Below are 21,030 nucleotides of genomic sequence, written 5' to 3'. Positions count from 1 at the left end.
TGTCTAACAGATTTGTAGCATTTTATGTTGGAAAAAACTAAAATGTCTGAGCGGGAGGATTAATACGTAAATGTTGGTATATTCATATAGTACAGTACTATTTAGCTTTAAAAAAGAGTGAATTTGAACTACAGTAAGCTCTAGCAAAGTTTCCAGCTCAAGATAGACAAGAAGAAAAGCCTGGCGATCTACTTCTGAACAATCAGTCAGCCAGGGAAACCCTATGAATCACTGTCGTTCAGTTCAGTTGTTCATGGTGTTGACTTGAGCTCGGAGCCACTCCGATCGTCAGTAAAACAATATATCAACATGAGTGAAGTTTTAAAATAAGCACAGAAGTATTTGTACTCTACGTCACGGGTGTGCAGAACATTACCATATAATATATAATCCCTGTTATTTATGGGTATATGTATAGTAACAGTATGCTGGGTAATCCACACACAAATCTGTAAGTGGTTATCTCTAAGAAAGGAGGTAGTAATTCTCTTTTGAATTTAGGGCGACCAATGCCCAGGTTTACCCAGAACTGAGAGGTTTCCAGGGATGTAAGACTTACAGTGCTAAAAGTTGAAAAGTCCTGCAAACTGGAATGGTTGACCATGCTAATTTTCACTCTTTTTCTTTGGTGAATTAAGAAAACATAGTCACCTGCAAGGAGTTAGAAGAGGATGAGGGACATATTTAAGGTTTAAGGGTAAAGGAAGGGCGGTGTAACTAGGTCTGCTGAAATCTCTTTATAATGTCAAATTGATACCAGTTTGTTTCTCTTTTGTTTTGGTAGAGACATTGACTTAAATATGAAGTGGTTTTAGCTAGTACTTGACTGTGTCAAGGGAAAGAGGAACAGAGAACGAGGCCATGCCGTTGGGAATGATTCTAGTGGATGGATTGTTGAAATCTCAGGTTGAGTAAGAAATGAAAAGGGTGAAGATGAATGACAGTATAGGAAATAATGAGAACTGTTGGATTTAACAAATTTCTGGAATTAAACTGGGAAGATAGGAAGTAAAGAGCATGATATACTTGAAATTGTGATTTTTGAGGTGAAGTAGTTATTGGTAGTTGATCGGATCATGGGAGAAGTAGAGGGTTGAAGTGGTTTGGAAGAAAAGGTCATTGGGTATAAGTTTAATTTCCACATATGTGATTGCGGTGATTAAGTCAGGCAGGCTTGGGGCACTTAAAAACTTCCGCTCAGTTATTTTCCTGGCTTCAAATTTTCCCTTTCTCTTTTTATAGGCCCTCAGCTGAATGCACAGCTAGAAGGTTGGCTTTCACAAGTACAGTCAACAAAAAGACCTGCTAGAGCCATTATTGCACCGTAAGTTTTAGTATCTTTATGCAGAATCTTCCATATGTTTATTGTGAATACAGAACGAACATCTACAAGTTGAACTAAAACGTAAAAGACAAGTGCTATGTTGAGCTGAAAAAAAAAATAGTTGGTAATTTTCTTAATTCCAGTAGTGTTCCCTTTAACTTAGAATTTGGTTACTTTATTTACTTTGATGAAGTAACATTAAAACGTAACTGGGTAATAAAACTGAGTTTCAGAGTATAAGGTTGTTAAGATTGATTATAATTGGTGATTTCAGTGATAATTTGTATAAAATAAGTTCTATTTGAATGATTAAAAAGACCTATTTTAATCTAGACAATTCAAAATTTATAATGGAAAAATGTTTACACATGGCGCAATGTAACATGGAGCAGGATATTAGGGGTAGGGAAGATTCAATTTTTAATGAGAAAAATCTTTGATTATTTTGCCTTTGGGGGTGTTACAGCATTCACTTTTTAGAACTGCAAATTTAAGATATACACAGTTAATGATGTGTGTGTGTGTGTGAACCCAGTTAGTATTTTTGTGTGTGTGTGTGTGTGGGTGAGTGAGAGAGTGAGTGAATTAGTGAGAGTTGAGTGAGTGAATTAATGAGAGAGCGAGTGAATTAGTGAGAGTTGAGTGAGTGAATTAATGAGAGTGAGTGAATTAGTGAGAGTGAGTGAGTGAATTAGTGAGAGAGTGAGTGAGTGAGAGAGTGAGTGAGTGAGACAGTGAGAGAGTAAGTGAGAGAGTGAGTCCCAGTTAGTTTTTATGTGGTTTCTCATGTTACCCTCAAAACACATTACCATGTTAACATTTTTTCTGAGAACAGTAAAGGCTCGAGTTTGTTCCATTTCTCTCATAGTAACCATCTTTCGTTTGATTTTTGAGTTGGTACTCTGTTGATGATAATAATAGTAACCCCTTATTAAATAAATAATTCATGTCAGGAATAGATGAGTAAATACATTTATAGAACTTAGATTAATGTTTGGCACCACTGGGTAAATGGCAGGAAGGCCACATATGACCTCCCCTGGCTCTGCAGGGAGAAGAATCTATTTCCACAGGAGGCCAAGGCCAATTGGTACAAAGCAGATATCAGATATGCTTCTATCTCACATCTCAGTATTAACCTAATTCTAACACCAGCTGTTCCTTTCAAGACACTCTCCTTTTATGCTGGATCTGATGTTTTGTTGCCGTGGCCACAGAGAACTCACAGATCATATGTGCAGTCATGGAGGTTTATTAGGGAAGCTAACAGGCTACCACAAGTCTGGATCAGAAACATTAAGGGTTAAGAAAACATTAAGAATATAGGCATTGGTTCACAGCAACATCTCTGCTTGGTCAGCAGCCAAGTCTCTTTCTCTGGTCCTTAGCCTCTCAGTCATGTGATCCCTTAGCCTCTGCCTCTTTGGATCCGGAATCCTACCTGCCACTCCACCTCAGTGTCTCATGGTCTCCTTGTCTTGGCAACTAGTTTCACCGGGCTTGGCTCCTTCACTTTGTTCCATGATCTCCAGGCTGGTGCCTTTGATTTTGGCTTCCAGGACCGCAGGCAGAAAGGGATCTTGAACATGCTCCATTAGTGGCTCTTCTTCTTTGATGGTTGTGGGGATTCTCTCTGTTCCTACTTCAGAAATGGCTCTTATTATTTTTTAAATCATTTTATTGGGGGCTCACACAACTCTTATCACACAATCCATACATACATCAATTGTGTAAAGCGCATTTGTACATTCACTGCCCTCATTCTCAAAACATTTGCTCTCCACCTAAGCCCCTGGCATCAATTCCTCATTTTTATCCCCTCCCTTCCTGCTTCCCTTTCCCTCATGAACCCTTGATAATTTATAAATTATTATTTTGTCATATCTTACACTGTCCTATGTCTCCACCCACTTTCCTGTTGTCCATCCCCCAGGGAGGAGGTTATATATAGATCTCTGTAATCAGTTCCCCCTTTCTACCCCACCCACTCTCCACCCTCCGGGTATCGCCACTCTCATCACAGGTCCTGAAGTGACCATCCATCCTGGATTCCCCGTGTTTCCAGTTCCTATCTGTACCAGTGTACATCCTCTGGTGTAGCCAGATTTGTAAGGTAAAATGGGATCATGATAGTGGGAGGGCAGACAGGAAGGTTTGAAGAACTAGAGGAAAGTTGTATGTTTCATCGGTGCTATACTGTACCCTGCCTGGCTCCTCTCCTGCCTGCGACCTTTCTTTAAGGGGATGTCCATTTGCCTGCAGATGGACTTTGGAGGAGTTACTATTTTAGCTTCCTGGTTAGACAGGAACCTCAATGATGAACCTCAATGATATGAGAGGGGAATTTATGTAGCTATCTTGGGAAAGAGGGTTTCAGGATAGGAAAAGCCAGTGAAGTGAAGTGATGTGGCTAAGGCAGCAGTTCTCAACCTGTGGGTTGAGACCCCTTTGGGAGTTTTACGATCCTTTCACAGGGGTTGCCCAATTCATAACTTCATAATAAAATTAGTCACGAAGTAGCAACAAAAATAATTTTATGTTTGAGGGGTCACCGCAATATGAGGAACTGGGTTAAAGCGCCTTGGCATTAGGAAGGTTGAGAAGCACTGGTCTAAAAGTGTTAGATGAGATTGGTAGTAAGGGCTAAATCATGGAGAATTCCTGTAGATTATCATAAGGGCTTCAGTTTTTATTCTAAGGTGGCCAGTGAAAAGATATATTTAGCAAAAGAGTGACATGATACATTTTATCATTTAATAGGCTATTCTGATGCTGTGTAGACCTTATGTTGTATGAGAACAAAGAGTCCTACTTAACAATCTTATTAGAATAACATAGAAAAGAGATGACAAAGCAATTTAGACTTGAGGATAGAAATATGCATGGGAAGCATTGTGTTCATGGATACACCATACACAGAACTAACAAGATAAGAGTCAAGCATGGTTCGTGAATTTTGGTGTATTTGGAAGGATGGAATTACCTTTTTACTGATAAAAAATAAATAAATCAAACCCACTGCCATTAAGTTTACTCTGAGCTACCTTATGTAGCAGTGGTTCTCAACCTTCCTAATACCCACAGGTTGAGAACTGCTATATAGGATTGTCAAAGTTGTAAATCTTTATAAAGAAGTAGATAGCCTTAGCTTTCTCCTGTGGAGTAGTCTGTGGGTTTGAACACCCAACCTTGCAGTTAGCCAGTCAATGTTTATCTGATAGTATCACCAACACCCCTTTTAAAAATTAATAACAAGGAGATAAAGGTAGAGGTAGGGAACTAGATTTAGAGGAGTTTATGTAGAATCTAGGTTTTGGTTTTGATTGTGTTATGTTGAGATACTATCAAGTATCCAAGAAGAAAATCCAGATAGTTGGATCTATGAATCTAGAATACAGGAAAGGGCCACACTTGAAGAGAAATGTGGATTTTATTGGTGTATCTAGCACACAGTCTAAACAGGGTGTGGTGCCTCAGGACTAAAAGGATCAGGAAGGAAGGAGGAAAATCAAGAGAGAGTGATGCCTCTGGGAAGTCAAGTATGAAATTATATCAGCGAGGAGAAAACGATCGGCTGCGTCCCATGCTGCCTGTTGGTCAAATAAGACGAGGACTGAGGATTGGGAAGATTAGTAGTTGAATCTGTTGTGGAGATTTTCTGTAGACTGGTAGGGTTAGGCTCACTATTACAGGAATTTACTTTAAACCAGAGAAATAGGGCAGTGGTGTGAAGGGAAGGATATTAATTAAAAATAGAAGACATTAATGTGTTTGTTTATTGATGAAATAATTCAGGAGAGAAAAATTGATATTTGAATAAAAAGGGAATGCAGATTCTTGATAAGGTGAGAGAGTGGATTGATAGTCATCTCCTTACAGTAACTCAAAGTACTGTTATTCTCATTACTTTGCTGGAATTTGATTATTATGTTATGCTGTCTTTCTAGTTAAAATTTTTTCTAAATATGGAAGCCATGCTGATCAACAGATAATGAAGTTGAGATGATTCATGTCAAAGTAGCCTTCTTACAGTGAATTTTAAATTGGAATCATTGACAAGAGACCTGGAAAATGAAATGTTTGCGTCTAGGTTACAAATGATTTCTTAAAAGAGGTTACCAATTAACCTAGGTTTCATGGTGTTGTGCATGTTTTTGTTACATAGTGATTTTGTAGTTATGTTTGTGTATATAGCAATTTCCATTTTTTAACGATAGGAAAGCCTTAATTTTAATAAAGTAAAAATTTATTATCACATGATGTCTAGAAGTATTCTTTCCCAAAGTAGTATTTTTCCTTTCTTTTAAAAAATTTATTATATTTTTTTGTATTTTTCCTTTCTAAAGTTATTTTTTTGGGTGTGTGTGTAGTATGAAAACAAATATTTCTTTGTTATATAGCACACAAAGGTCTTCATAAACACATTCTATGTAGTTTCAATTAGAAAATTTATTTACAGATTCATTTTAAAACATATCTATGAGAAACATACTTTAAACTTATAAATTTTAATTCTCTGGGACAAACCTTTTACTTTATCTTTATAAAGCTGTCTTAATGCTTTAAGACAGGGTAAAATCCAAGACATATTTTTTAACCAAGCAAGCTATATGAGAATAAAAAGAGGGTGAGTGTTGTTACATGTGAAGATTGCAGTCAGTGAGATGAAACACAGTGTGTATGAATTGTTGCCTGGAAAACTGATCTGCTCTGTAAACCAAATCATCATGTGGGAAACAAAAAAGTAGAGACAACATAGAAAACTGTTAAATGTAAAAAAAGAAAGAAAATAAGACATTTGAAAGTCTCTAACAGATTTCTCATTTTAGCCTTGAACCCTGAGGTGGTATAGTGCATGTGTTAGTCTGGGTAGAATAGAGAAACAAAATTCACAGACACTCATATTTTATGAGAGAGTTTTATATAAAGGGTAAGTAAGTGTACATTAAGAAAGTATCCCAACCTAGTGCTGTCCAAGCCTAAGTCCAAGTCCAAGGCTAATGTCCAACATTAGCCCATATGTCTAACACTGCTCTACAAAGTCCTCAATCTCACAAAGCACTGGCAATGATACTAAATGTAGGAGGAAAGCCGAATCAGTGAGCGTGTAAGCATCTCAGCATTGGCAGGGGTCTCCACACGGCTGCTCCAGCACTCAGCGCTGCATCAGGGTAGGTCCATGTGGCTTCTCAGGGATATCTCCCAGGAAGTGAGCCTTGCTAGCTAAGGGAGCCGCACACTGGTCTGGCCATAAGAAAAGAGACAGAAAGGAAAGGCGAGGCTTGCTGAGTTATTTATCTCTCCGCCCTTCGATTAATCCCACATGTGTTCATTGGCCAGGTTGGGAAAATAAACCTTAACTATCACAGTTCATTCATTACCATGGACTTGTGACTGTAGTCAGCCATTCAAAACCACGAGCTCCTTTCTGGGAGAAAGATGAAGCTTTCTATTTCCATAAAGAATTACAATCATGGAAACCCACAGGATAGTTCTACTCTGTCCTATAGGGTCACTGTGAATTGAAAAGAGACTCCGTGGAGGTTAATTTGGTTTGGTTTGTGGTTTTGGCACAGTGGGCTATGCATTGAGTCACTACTAACCTCAAAGTTGGTGATTCGAACCCACCAGTTACCCCGTGGGAGATATATTAAGCTGTCTTTCCCATAAAGATTTTTTTTACATTCAGTAATTCATACACATTTTATTTCATTTCAATTCCCTTAGTATATAACATCACTTCATTCCACTTCCTCCTCCATTTCTTATTTTCATTGCTCTTTTAAAAGTTTTTTTTATTGGGGGCTCAATCAACTCTTATCACAATCCATACATACATCCACTGTATTAAGCACATTTGTACATTTGTTGCAATTATCATTCTCAAAACATTCTCTTTCTATTGGAGTCCTTGGTGTCAGTTCCTCATTCCCCCCCCCTCTCCTACCCTGCCTTTCTCCCTCATTAACCCTTGGTAATTTATAAATTATTATTTTTCCATGTCCTACACTGCCCGATGTCTCCCTTTTACCCACTTTTTGTTGTCCGTCCCCCAAGGAGGGGGTGTATGTATGTAGATCATTGTGATCGGTTCCTCTTTCTCCCCTACCTTCCCCATACTCTTCTGGTATCTCTACTCTAATTATTGGTCCTGAGGGGCTTATCAGTCCTGGATTCCTTGTGTTTCCTGGCTCTGATCTGTACCAGTGTATATCCTCTGGTCTAGCTGGATTTGTAAGGTAGAATTGGGACCATGATAGTTGGGGTGTAGGAAGCATTAAAGAACTAGAGGAAAATAGTGTGTTTTATCGTGGTGCTAATACTGCACTGGCTTGTTTGCTCCCCATGACCCTTCTGTAAAGGGATGTCCAGTTGCCTACAGATGGCCTTTGGGTCTCCCCAAAATCTTGGCTATCTAAAGAGCCAGTTCTACTCTCTTAAAGGGACACTATGACTCGGAAGCAGTTGTTGCAGTGAATTGAGGTAGTATAAATAAATAAAGAGCTGTAAATTAACTGTTGAGAAATCCTAACCTCTATGAGATGTAGACATCGGGTGGAAGAGTACTTTGCTTAAAAAAAAAAAAAGTATCCCATCATTTGTTTTAGAACTATGTTACTTGAGGTTCAGGAAACAGTATATGGCCTATGGATATGAATTAGTGCCATAGTGGGGGACACCCTGAGCCTACTAACCACTTAAGTTCAGGAGTTCAAATCCATCATCCAGTCTGTGGGATAAAGATGAGACTGTTTGGGCCTGTAAAGATTTCAAGTCTTACAAAGTGGCAGTTCTGCTGTATAGTAGATGATTGCTATGAGTTAGACTGACTAAATAGAAGTGAGTCGAGAGGTTATTCATTGTATCTCAAATCTTATATATTGTAGCATTGAAGAAATCTACATATGCAACATTGTGACTAGACTTAAAAAAAATTGGCGAGCTTTAGTAGCTTTTCTTAGCTGACAGTACTTGTTTACTTATTAGTTTTGAGATTCTGTTTTGTAAAAATAAAATATTCTGAAGAACAACTAACCTGGACAATTTATTGGACATATACACCTATCATTAGGTTTTTTCCCCTAATCATTTTATTAGGGGCTTACACAACTCTCTTATCACAATCCATACATACTTCGATTGTGTAAAGCACATTTTTGCACTCATTGCCCTCATCATTCTCAAAGCATTTGCTCTCCACTTGAGCCCCTGGCACCAGCTCCTTATTTTTTTCCCCTCTTTTCCCAATGCCCCCTCTCTCATGAACACGTGATAATTTGTAGATTATTATTTTGTCATATCTTGCACGCTCCAACGTCTCTCGTCACCCACTTTTCTGTTGTCCGTTCCCCAGGGAAGAGGGTATATGTAGATCCTTGTAATCTGTTTCCCCTTTCCACCCCACCCTCCCTCCACCCTCCCAGTATTGCCACTCTCACCACTGACCCTGAAGGGATCATCTGCCCTGCATTCCCTGTGTTTCCAGTTCCTATCTGTACCAGCGTACCTCCACTGGTCTAGCCAGATTTGTAAGGTAGAATTGGGATCATGATAGTGGAGGGGGAGAGGAAGCATTTAGTAACTAGAGGAAAGTTGTATGTTTCATCGTTGCTACATTGCACCCCGACTGGCTCATCTCCTGACTGGCTCTCCTCCTCCCCGAGACCCCTCTGTGAGGGGATGTCCAATTGCCTACAGATGGGCTTTGGGTCTCCACTCCGTACTCCCCCTCATTCACAATGATATGATTTTTTGTTCTTTTGGTGCCTGATACCTGGTCCCTTCGACACCTCCTGATCGCACAGGCTGGTGTGCTTCTTCCATGTGGGCTTTGTTGCTTCCGAGCTAGATGGCTGCTTTTCAAGCCTTTAAGACCCCAGACACTATATCTTTTGATTGCTGGGCACCATCAGCTTTCTTCACCACATTTTCATATGCACCCGCTTTGCATTAGTTTTTCTTGAAGTAGAGATTGTGAGCGTCACCGAGGGATGCCCATGACAGAAAAGATTAAAAATACAGCATAATGAAGTTGAGAGGGGCAGTGTGGAGGCTGCTGCTCTGCACACTATTTAGGTTCAGTTGCCATTTAAGTTTGTCTTAAGTTCACAAATGTTTTATAACTCACCTTTTAGATCTTTGCTCAAGCAAATTGTGATTTATAGACTTTTTATTTGAATTACAGACTTCTCGCTGAAATAGATCTTCTCATTTCATCTGGTCCCATATTCCATATAGTTTAATCATTTAGTTTTGCATTTTTACTATTACTGTATAGTCAGCCCATTCAAACCTGATTTTGTCAATATCTATCTAAGTGTTCTTTGATTATTCCCTATATTCTCTTTGAAGAAAAGCCTTACTTAGAATGTGTGGTTGGCTTTTGGATTTAACGTTTACCATATATACTTGAGTAATAAGCCAACTAAAATATCAGCCAAGACACCTAATTTTACCACAAAAACTGCATAAAAATGTGCTGAAAAGCTCAGTTTATACATGAGTATATACGGTGTACTATGCACGTGTGACTTTGATGGTCTCACAGTGAATAAGGGAAAGCCGGTGCCATCACAACACAAAGTTGTGGTGTGAGAAGCCATCACTTAACTAGTGAAGGATCATTGGCTGCACCCTTGCATCATTATTTTTCCCAGCCCTGTGGGAAAGCCCTTCTAAAGAGTCAGGACCCGGGCCTGCTGCTGTTAAGTGGTCTGCTGTGTGAAAGCAGAAGTATTCCTGGTTAAAAGAACGATCAGATTTTAGAGGCATGAGTTTAGCCTAATGACAGAAATGACAGTTGTTAGTGTATAATTTTTTATTTGTCTTCACTAGGTAAATCAGAATGACTTGGACAAGCTTGCAGGCAGGATTTTTTTTTTTCAATTAAGGATTTTAAAACCTTGTGAGAGGTTTTAGTGGGATCCACTTTATAGTGCATATTTGAACACTGTAGAGCTTAGATTTCCATTGCTTTTCTGGCTGATATGCACCATAGGAGCAGTTTTGGTGCCTTTAGTGAAGTTTTTTTTATTACCAGTGAACCTCTGATAGCTGATTTAGTATCTACTTGGTGAAACTTTGTTTCCACATACAAGTAGAACCATAGATTATATTTGCAAGAGAAAATATAGATGGCCAGTGGCAAGATGTGATGATTATTGCTATGATTTCTCCATTGTCATGTAGGTGGACTAGGAAGAAGAGTGTCAGGAAGGTTTGAGACAAACCAGTGGATAGACTAGGTGGATTTAAAGATCTGTTTGGATAGGAACAATACTACACTTCTGAATTGACAAACCCAACCCAAATTTACTTCCATTGAGTTGATTCTTATTCATAGGGACCCTATGGAGGCAGTAGGTCTTTATCGGAGCAGATAGTAGCGTTTATCCTTTGGGTGGTGACAGTACAGTGGAATAATTCATTTGCTTTTTCTGTGGGTATCAAAAGAATAAGTTTCAGTCCAGTTCCTCCTCAGTAACCTTTCCTGTTCTGGTTTAAAATGACCAACTATTTGTTTCAATTTTAAATGCTAAACAAATTGCTGTAACATTTTATAAAAATGTTACTACTTCTTAGCCCACTCTTAAATTATTTTACTGTAAATCTATTTAATTCTTTTTACTTAAGTAATTCCAGTAAAAGTTACCTAAATCTAACTTTCAGAAGAAAATAATAAAGGCAAGTTAATTTACCATAAAGTGACCAAAACCCCAAAGCTGGACCACAAAAGCAAGTGAAAGGCAAGAGACTCTAGCAGGCCACAAGGTTTCAGCAGGGTCTTGCAAATTGATCGTCATGCTGGCCCACTAGTCCATTTAACTCATTGTTTCCATGTTTCGTTGATTTTCATCACTTTACTTTTCTCTGGGCAAGGATAGACCAGTACTTGTATTTTAAATGGCCACTCCTGAGTGTTTAAGCCCTTAGTTGCCGCTCATTGTCTTTGTGGATTATGTTATGCCAGTTGAGCATGGTGGCCCTATAGACTATGTTCCCGAACCCTCAGGCCCGGGGACTCATTCTCTCGAGGTGTTTGATTTGTCAAAAAAATACAAAAAGTATTCTCCCCTTTGTGCTCCAAACATGTTCATGGATATGTTTGCAGCACAGGTCTCCAAATGCCTTCTGTCATACCTATCTTTATTTTTAATTTAAATAAAAAATACTTTTATTGGGGGCTCGTACAACTTGTCTTTATTTATGTATGGGTTTCCACTTACTTTTGTCCCACAGCTGTGCATCTTGTGTGTTGTTCATGCTTCTCATAGATCACCAATAGTGCAGGATTGTATATAAATCAATATTTACCTTGAATATCTTTAGCCCTTGCACCCCTCTCAGCATCTTTCCCTAAGCAGTTTTTCTTTCTTTATTTTTTTGCACTTTTTCTTTATGCGCGGGCTTGCCACCACAATTTGTGTTTCAATGAAGTATCTGTTCGCTCTTTTTTTCTTCACGTCTTGTGTTTATTTTTAAAATAATGTTTTTTATTGAAATGTGAGAGTTCTTTATATTTTTATATGTAATTTTTTATCAAATAATATGTTTTAGAATATTTTTTCCTGGTCTGTTTTTTCTTTTTGATTTATAGTACATCTCTTCCCAATTCTGCATTTAGTACTGTCTCAGTTTAGTTTGAAATTGGCCACCGTGGGAATGGTGTACTCCACCAAAAACTAAACCAAGCTCACAGCCAATGAGTCAATTTTCACTCAGTGACCCTATAGGACAAGGTCAAACTTTGTCCCCATCTAACTCTTTATGGGACTAAAAGCTTCATCTTTCTCCCACAGAGCGATGGGTGGATTTGAATTGCTGACCTTGTAGATAGCAATCCAAATGTAACCACCACACCACCAGACTGAAATCAGCAAATACCATAATCAGAGCTAGATTCATTGTCTGTTGATATTGTATAATTAAAGTAATGGAGAGATTGTTAATATGAGTTCAGTTTAAGTTGAATTAACTACATAGCCTTTATATTATGAATAACAGATATAAACATATACACAAAAGGGGAGGAAATACTTCTAGTATTCAAAAATTACTATCCTGTTAATCAGAAAAGCCATTTTAGTTGTTGGTAAATGAGCAAAGCTCAGAAAGATATTTTCGAAAGAACACTTGTTTTATTTGTTTTTAGTGCATCTGTAGATGTACTATAGTTAAACAAATTCAGTAAAAATGTGTGAAAGCACGGAAAAAAAATGAGGAGCTGATACCCAGGGCTCAAGTAGAAAGCAAATGTTTTGAGTATCATGGCAATAAATGTACAAATGTGCTTGCCACAGTGGATTATGTATGGGTTGTGATAAGAGTTATATGAGCCCCAGTAAAATGATTAAAAAAAAGAAACCAAGAGAAATAAACAAAAAAATATTTGTGAATGCATTCTGTGATAATTGGTTATTTGAAATTTGTAATACAGTATTATATTTCATCATTTGTAAGTTATGTTCGTTCTACATCGTCTTTTTGTCTCTTTGAAATTGCTAATAAGTCATGTACCTATGTATAGCCATACCCCCCCCAAAAGCCACCTGTTAAACATTTACTAGTGCACCATGAAATTAAAGTAAGTCAAGAAAGAAATAGGAAACTTGTTGTAGGTTAAGTACTAAGAGAACCAACCAAATGTTGAGACCTGACAATGAGAGGAAAGAATAGTACAGAGAGAAAATGAAATAATATGACATACAAGTCCAGTCAGTTTCCATACTACCAAAGGCCTTGAAGGAAACGAGTTGTTACTGTAAAGGTACCTAATTTGGTTTGGTGAGATTTGACTACTGGACAGTTACATTGATCAGCCAATACTATTAAGGAAGAATACAAATAACTCACATTCTTTTATATATTAATGTTAATAATTAGTCAATAATTTTATAACATTTAAATGTTCTTCAGATAATAAATTTTTAAAACTTAGAGTATAAAATAAGAACACAGTATAAGATGGTATGTATTTTTTATTATTATTTTTATATTGAAAAAGTTTATTTAGCATTAGCCTGCTGGGCTCCGTTTAGATGATTCCAATTTTGCTGGCAACATCTAAAGGGTCATAGTCAGGAGCTAGTCGAACACACGCCTTCTTCCCGTCAGGCCTGATCAAGGTGTTGACCTTGGCTACGTCAGTGTCTTAGAGCTTCTTCACAGCCTGTTTGAGCTGGTGTTTGTTGGCCTTGACATCTATAATGAGCACAAGTGTGTTGTTATCTTTGATCTACTTCGTGGCAGACTCTGTGGTCAAGGGGAAGTGGATGTGGCATAATGGTCCAGCTTACTTCTCCGGGAGGCGCTCTTCCGAGGGTATTTGGGCTGCCCTCGTCCCTGGGTCTTGGGCCACCAGAAGGTGGGTGACGTACGGATCTTTGTTTTTTCTTTGTGACTGTGGACACCTTTCAGCACGGCCTTGCTGGCTTATAAAGCCTTTGCTTTGACTTCAGTTTTGGAAGGGCCTTCGCCTTCGACAAAGGGTCTTTTGAGTCCGTTCCCACGGGCTTATAGAACCAAGTCTCACGGAAAACTTGCGAGGCTTTATCCTTAAAGCGGATTGGGTAATTTATAGCATGGCATCCGCTGGTAGTGGTAGTTAGGTTTCATATTTTTTTAGAAGTTACATAATTACCTTTCTTTCCTTTTAATTATGTGTACATTAAATTGTTACATTTACATTGCTGTTATATTTCCCTCAAAAGAATATTTTAGAATATTTTTATCCTGAATCTGATGATTATGTTTTTTAAATGATGTATATCTTTTTTTTCAGCCATGCAGGATATACGTACTGTGGATCTTGTGCTGCCCATGCTTACAAACAAGTGGATCCATCTATTACGTAAGTAATATAGTTAGATGTAGGGTTTTTTTTTTGGGGGGGGGCGTAGTTTTTTATTTAATGGAAGAAGTTTGGAGAATATATATGATAACTCAAAATGTGGGCAAATTGTATTAAAAAATGGAATTTCAGAGCTGGAGGCACAGGGAATCCAAGGCGGATGATACCTTCGGGACCAGGGGTGTGAGTGGCAATACTTGGAGGGTAGAGGGAGAAGGGGTTAGAAAGAGGGAACCGATTACAAGGATCTACATGTGACCTCCTCCCTGGGGGACGGACAACAGAAAAGGGGTGAAGGGAGATGTCAGATAGGGCAAGATATGACAAAATAATAATTTATAAATTATCAAGGGCTCATGAGGGAGGGGGGAGTGGGGAGGGAGGAGGGAAAAAGAGGACCTGATTCAGGGGCCTTAAGTGGAGAGCAAATGCTTTGAGAATGATGAGGACAAGAATGTACAGATGTGCTTTACACATTGGTGTATGTGTCGATTGTGATGAGAGTTGTATGAGCCTCTAATAAAATGTTTAAAAAAGAGGAATTTCCCCCCGACTTTATGAAACTCCTTTTACAAGAGTAAGTAAACACTTATTACTATAATATCTAAAATCTTAGGAAGATTAAATAATAATACCAAAATGTGAAGTTACTATTTCTTAATAGAGCCTTCACCCTACTCCACACACTTCTGAAGCAATATCTCCACCTATCTCTTTAATCCTTCCTTGAAGAATTCTGTACTCTTCAGTTTACACCTCATCAAAATGGCAGTTTTGGCATCCTCCAGGAATGCAGATTATTTTCCTTTTAAAGAGTCTTTTAGTTTAGGGAATAAAATAGAAGTCTTAAGGGGCAAGACCAGGGTTTTAGGGTGAATGAGGTAAGACGTACAACCAAATTTCCATAGGACAGCCCTTGCTTCCCTCGAAGCAAAACATTACCTTGACAAACAACCTTCTTGGCCTTTTCTCTTACCATGCATTTTTCCAGTTGTTGAAAAATTCTTCCCAATAAGACCTTGTGATCAAGCCTGTGTCCCTTGAATTTGAGAGAAATCTATCAAGATTACTCTTTTGGAATTTCCCCCCAAAGTCACTAGTCTTCTGAGGTGACCTCTCTTCCTTCAGTTGAACTGGCCCAGCAGATCCCCTTGGAAGCCATTGTTCTCTTTGGATCTTGTCTTTGAAGGCAGCCTTATGACACTAAGACAACTGTATTTCCTAGAGAACTGGTCTGCAGCTGCTCACGTACCGCAGAGATATAAAACACGTTTTGTTTGTATTTTAAATGTAGATGCATGAATTGGAATTCTAGTAATATTTTTTTACTTACCCTTGTGTTTTTGCTTTCTAGTCTTTTCTTTGCTATTTTGAATTTGATTTTAGAAATGTTAGGAAGATTAAATATTTCAGTTTTTAATTTTTCTTTGGAAAGGGTTGAGCGAATTAAAGAAAAGCTTCAAAAAGTTTCGATTCAATCATTTTGAATTGTAAATTTATATATCATATGTGTGAAGTTACGGTTAGTAAATGAAGAATAACTTCATTGAGAGAATGAGGTACCTGAAATATTTTAGAATTGAATATGGAATTTAATAATGGTTTTTGAAATATATTCACTATTATAATTTCACGACAGCTTAGACATTCACTTAAAAAAGTCTTGGCAAGTTGAAGGCAATTAAGTAGTATTCTATTATACATTGAGAAATTGTCAACTATTGAAAACATAATTATTACTTAGTTTGCTGACTAGTATTTAAAATTTACATAGTGAGTTTACTATTTATGAGCCATTTTCAGATTCTAGTGTGAATTGTCATATGTAATGCATTGTCTGAGTATATATAAAATATTCTTAATTCTAGCAGATAATGATTGTTAGGTAAGCTTCTAGTAGTGGTGGTTAAGTATAGTTAATGAAAAGAACATCCAACTCTTTTGCCTGTGAGCTATTTTGTTCATATTTTCAAGCTCTCCTTTTTAGTTTTCTGTAGTCTTCTCTGCCACTGTACCATAATTTGATCAAAATGATATGTAGTCTATTTTAAATTAAAGAATAAGATCATAATGACACATTTTTGAGGCTTTAGTGCAGCTTTCTGCCTTGTGAATAATGTTGAGCAGGGTCCAATAAATTTTTTTGGGTATATAGAAAATAAATAGTTTTAATAATTTATTTTATGAATAAGAGAAAATCAAAATTAGATTTTAAGAATTTCAGAAGCTGCCTTCATTTGAGTCTGAACCAATAAGCTACTTAAAATTAAAGGTTAGTTTTTAGAATAACTTCTTAAAAGCCTTTCTTTATTTGGCAGAATTTTTACTAAGACTATGTTCTAAAGGGGTTCTTCAGAATTTGATTTAGTCTAGGAATGTGTAGAGAAGATTATAGTATCTATATTGTTAGGAAGTTGGGGAACAAACTCAAAACTAAACCAACTGCTATCGAATTGATTCTGACTCAGTGACCCTATAGGACATGGTAGACCTGCCCTGTAGGTTTTGAGACAGTAACTTTCTGGGAGTAGAAAGACTCATTTCTCCCGAGGAGCAGCAGCTGGTGGTTCCGAATTGCTGATTTTGCATTTAGCAACCCAACTTGCAACCTACTACTCATCAGAGCTCCTCAGAATTAGAAAAGCCTGTTGTTAAAAAAAGTTATGGAAAAAAAAAAGTTGATGGAGAGAATGGAAGGAAAGGAAAGGAGGCGGGAAACGGAAGAGAGTAAATACAGGAGCAGTTTAGAGGAAGAGATAAGAAAACTAGTGGAAAGAGGGCAAATAATGAGCGAGGATCTCACTTTATTTTTGTAATTAATCATTATCCACTCCTATCTCATCTGACATTTCTCATTTATGACATCTTTGAAAAGATTATTCTCAGATGGCACCACTGGTAGTGTGGGCTCCAATTGGGGCCATGACCAGCCCTGGGGTGTCCACTGTGCACCACCCAGAATAATATACTGGAGTCCCTGGTGATGAGCAGACTGAGAGGGATGCTAGCTAACCACCTGGGGGAACACTTCCCTTTCATTCACAATGTCTCAGTCTGGTCACAAAGGCAAGAAGCCACAGTGGGATGATGTGATACCACAGATGAGCACCTGGAGGTTAGTGGGGGTAGGAAGGAAGGGTGCGATATAGGAAAAAGGATCGTTCAAAGGTATGGGGACTGCTTGAGGTGGGGGGTGTTCTAGCGCCAGGGCAGATGGAAGTTGCTTGGAGAGTCAGGAACACCCCTTATCCCAATCCTTGTGGATTTAACAGTAATAGTGAAGGTTGTTGTGGGGAGCAAGACCCACCATGTCATATGTATTCTGAGATGTGCTGACCAAAATCTTTTCCAGTGAGCAAATCCAGGAGCCACTGGCACATAAGAAGGACTTGGCCCCCTAACTCTTACATAATACTGATTTCACATAATAACTTGGTCTTTATTTATGTGAGGTGGTTTAATGGAAAAGACATGTTCTAATATCTGCTTTCAATCTGTTGTGATAAATTGTTTTGATCGAAAACATCTAGCCTCCCACAAATGTATAAAAGGGGGCTTCAAAGAGTTCCTGGGAAAATGGAATTAAAAGCTAATGGAATGTTTTCAGGAATTTTCTTAAGCTCCCTGGTATGTAATTGGAGAAAAGGAAGAGGAGTATTGTTATAATCCCCCTACCTCACCAGATTTTGTGAATATTTTAATTTAATATTTAAATATTACATCCCAACACATTTTATTTTCTTTAAGGTTTGTTTTGATGTGAAATATGACAGCATGTCAGTGAATCTTCTGTATGCAGTTAAAACTTTTATTGTCTGTCCTGGCTCTTTTACTAATACATGATTTTGTAACATGCAGGGAATGTTTGGGAAATATCGGCATATCCTAGGTTATATAGGTCTTTCAAATGTTGACATTTTATCTTGCAATGTAAAAAATTACATTGGTTAATATTACTATAATTTCTTAAGAAAAACCATCTTTCATTATTGGAAAGCTGCCAAGCTCAAGAGTCAAGATTTTTCCCCTCAACAAGTAAATTTTACTTGAAAGTTTGGATGGTATTATTGGTCACAAATAAATCAATTGCTTTCTTGAAGTGGCATGCTCGTTATGTTCCTTTCTGCCCCCTCCTTGAGGCACTTTTTTGGTATATAATACATCCCTAGAAAAAATCATCCCAATATTACCCCTCCTGTGTCCTTTCATCTTGCTTCCTATGGTCTGTGCCAGCTGAGGTTGTCAGTACAATTACACCAAACGGACAGGACAGGAACAGATTATTCTGTCACTTTTCTGGGTCTTTTGAGCTGCACATCAAATCTAGGGCTGACCACTGCACACTTGTTTAACCTGTCTGTCTGTGATGGTCACAGCAATTTGCTCAGCTCTGTGATCATTACTGATTTCAGTTTTGCCAATACATCATTGTCACTGTTAGAAACTGGATAGTGACTTTAGAGCTTGTCTCTCATTGACCTTATTGATCCTCTTAGGACATTGGGCAAGAAAGGTCCACATGGAAAGATAGCAGAACGAATGGCTTGGTTCATTTTTGAGAAAATTTCTTCAAAGTATTGAAATGGAAATAACCAAAGTTACTTCATTCTTTGAAGTAAAGAGTGTGTTCTGGGAAAGAATGGTTACTTCAGCTCACCACTTACAGATGCACTAGTTCTTCCCTCCTGCCAAGCTGTATAGCAGAAGTGCTTTATGCTTGCTTGTCATGGCAGTTCTTCTTACGGACTTTTAAGAAAACTTGTAGTCCAGGTTCAAGCTTTAATCAAATTAAGTGAAACAGTTCTTTACCTACTACCCCCATGATTATTGAATTGATGATAGATGCTATAATAAGAAATTTATTGGTGTTAATCACATATTGGTATGGAAAACTCAACTTATTGTCAAAGATTTGACTCATTGGGTGTACCCCGATAGACAGGGTGGAAATTCCTCCTTTAGTTTCTGAGACCTAACTGCCTTGTGGTTAGGAGCCTGACTGGGACCTCCCCAAACCTCCAAGGGCCCTTTGCCGGGGTTGAAGTTGAGCATTTGCTGTGGGACCTCTTAACGTGACTTGGAACTGTAAAATTGAGAAACAAATGTTTTTTATCCATTCATTTTCTACCTACCCATCCCTGATCCCTGCTGAGTAAATAACATGAACCAAGCAATAGTTTTCTTAACTAAAATAGAATGCTATCAAAATAAATACATTGCTGAAGACCACATTACATAGCCTGGAAATATTAGTCTGCATTCACGAATTAAGCAATGAGCATTACTTATTTTTCTAGATAATATAGCATATTATGTATTTTCTCCTTTTATATAGCTTTTCTTCCCTTAAAAAACTCTTTTGGTGGTAGAGAAAAGATGCTTCATAAAAGTCTGGGGAACAAAGAAGATGAATAATTTTGGAATTTAAATGGTAGGGTTGGTTAGAATGTTGGAGATAAAATGAGATGGAGTTCATTTTGCCCTGATGTCAACACACAGGGATTGGAATGGTTTAAGATGCTGTTTAGCCCAGCTCTTTTCTTCGAACTACAATGAAAATAGCCCATAATCAAGTGTCTTTGTTTTTGAGACTGACTTGTACTTGTATGGGAACTGAGAAAGTTTATTACATACAATTCTTTTCAACAAGACACTGTCCCCACCCCTGCCATCAGAAGAAACATAAATAGCCTTGCTGCATTTTATATGGCATTTCATCTTTCTGTGTTTTTAGCTTAGAAGGTGAGTTTAGAATATATTAGAGTGTTGAGATTTCAAGAGCCCCAAATAGTTAAATTTTAATTAAATGATTAAAATAGTGAAGGATAGCGAGAAGCTGCTTCATTGTACACTTGAATATAATAAAGAATGATTTATGCAGTTTGTTTGATTACTATAGATCATCAATAGCAGATATTTCCAGATTAAAAAGATGATTATTTTAAAGGTAGAATCCTTTACTATTGCATCACTTAATGGATTCATCTTCTAACGGAATGAAAGGTTGAAGCCTTTGGAGAAGGTGATCTCCTGCTGAAAAAATTGCCATAGAAAATCTTGTGGAACACCGTTCTGTTCTGTCAAAAATGGGGGTTTGAAAGGCAACCTTTCTTTCCCCCTTTTTTAGCATAAAGACAGGGAAATGAATATAACAGAAGTCGCTAGTTGGTAAGAGTCAATAAAAAGGAAAACATTGCTCTGTAATTTTAACTAACCCCTCCCCCCATTTAATGAGTTTTGCATAGAAGTGCAATTGTTCTGTGCTTTTTTTTTTTTTAATCTAGCCGTAGAATTTTCATCCTCGGGCCTTCTCATCACGTGCCCCTTTCTCGATGTGCACTTTCCAGTGTGGACATATACAGAACGCCTCTGTATGACCTTCGTATTGACCAAAAAAGTAAGTATGTAGAAAGCATGTAGCTTTGAAGTAGCTGGAAAATTTTCAGTAGAAATTATAACTAAAATATAAAATGTTGAATATCATGAGATATACATTTTTATATAAGTTGCATTATTTTGAAAAAACAAATAAATAAAACGAAAACAAACTAAGTGTATCAGAAGAGTTTCTTCCATCCACCAATGATAAATTCTTTCCTGCAAGCTATAGAAATCTCTTAGAGTCATTGTTTTGTTTGCATTTATACGAGGGAATAAATTTGAGAACATTGAACCATAAGAGAAAAGATTAGTACTTGTACCAACTTGATTACCAGACAGAACTCAGAGATTGGTGATTATACCTTTATTTCCTCTCAAGTGATTTTTATGGGAACATGTGGTATTGTATAGTTTTAAAATACCACATCTATTATGTTGTTTTCTTTTTTCATAGTGCTCTAGAGATCACATTTTA

At 37.6% G+C, this 21,030-nt stretch overlaps 1 protein-coding gene across 1 annotated transcript in view; it reads left to right on the top strand.

Moving 5' to 3' along the window:
* Positions 1–21,030, top strand: part of MEMO1 (mediator of cell motility 1) — a 115,124-nt gene that overhangs the window by 40,960 nt on the left and 53,134 nt on the right. The window contains exons 2-4 of the mRNA XM_075535342.1: positions 1,243–1,324; positions 14,106–14,174; positions 20,459–20,571. Of these exons, the coding sequence (XP_075391457.1) occupies positions 1,243–1,324; positions 14,106–14,174; positions 20,459–20,571 (264 nt within the window). The remainder of the gene's footprint in view (positions 1–1,242; positions 1,325–14,105; positions 14,175–20,458; positions 20,572–21,030) is intronic.

The sequence above is a fragment of the Tenrec ecaudatus genome, chromosome 17 (assembly GCF_050624435.1).
Source record: "Tenrec ecaudatus isolate mTenEca1 chromosome 17, mTenEca1.hap1, whole genome shotgun sequence".
Lineage (NCBI taxonomy): Eukaryota > Metazoa > Chordata > Mammalia > Afrosoricida > Tenrecidae > Tenrec > Tenrec ecaudatus.
This window is presented reverse-complemented; position numbering and strand designations above follow the sequence as displayed.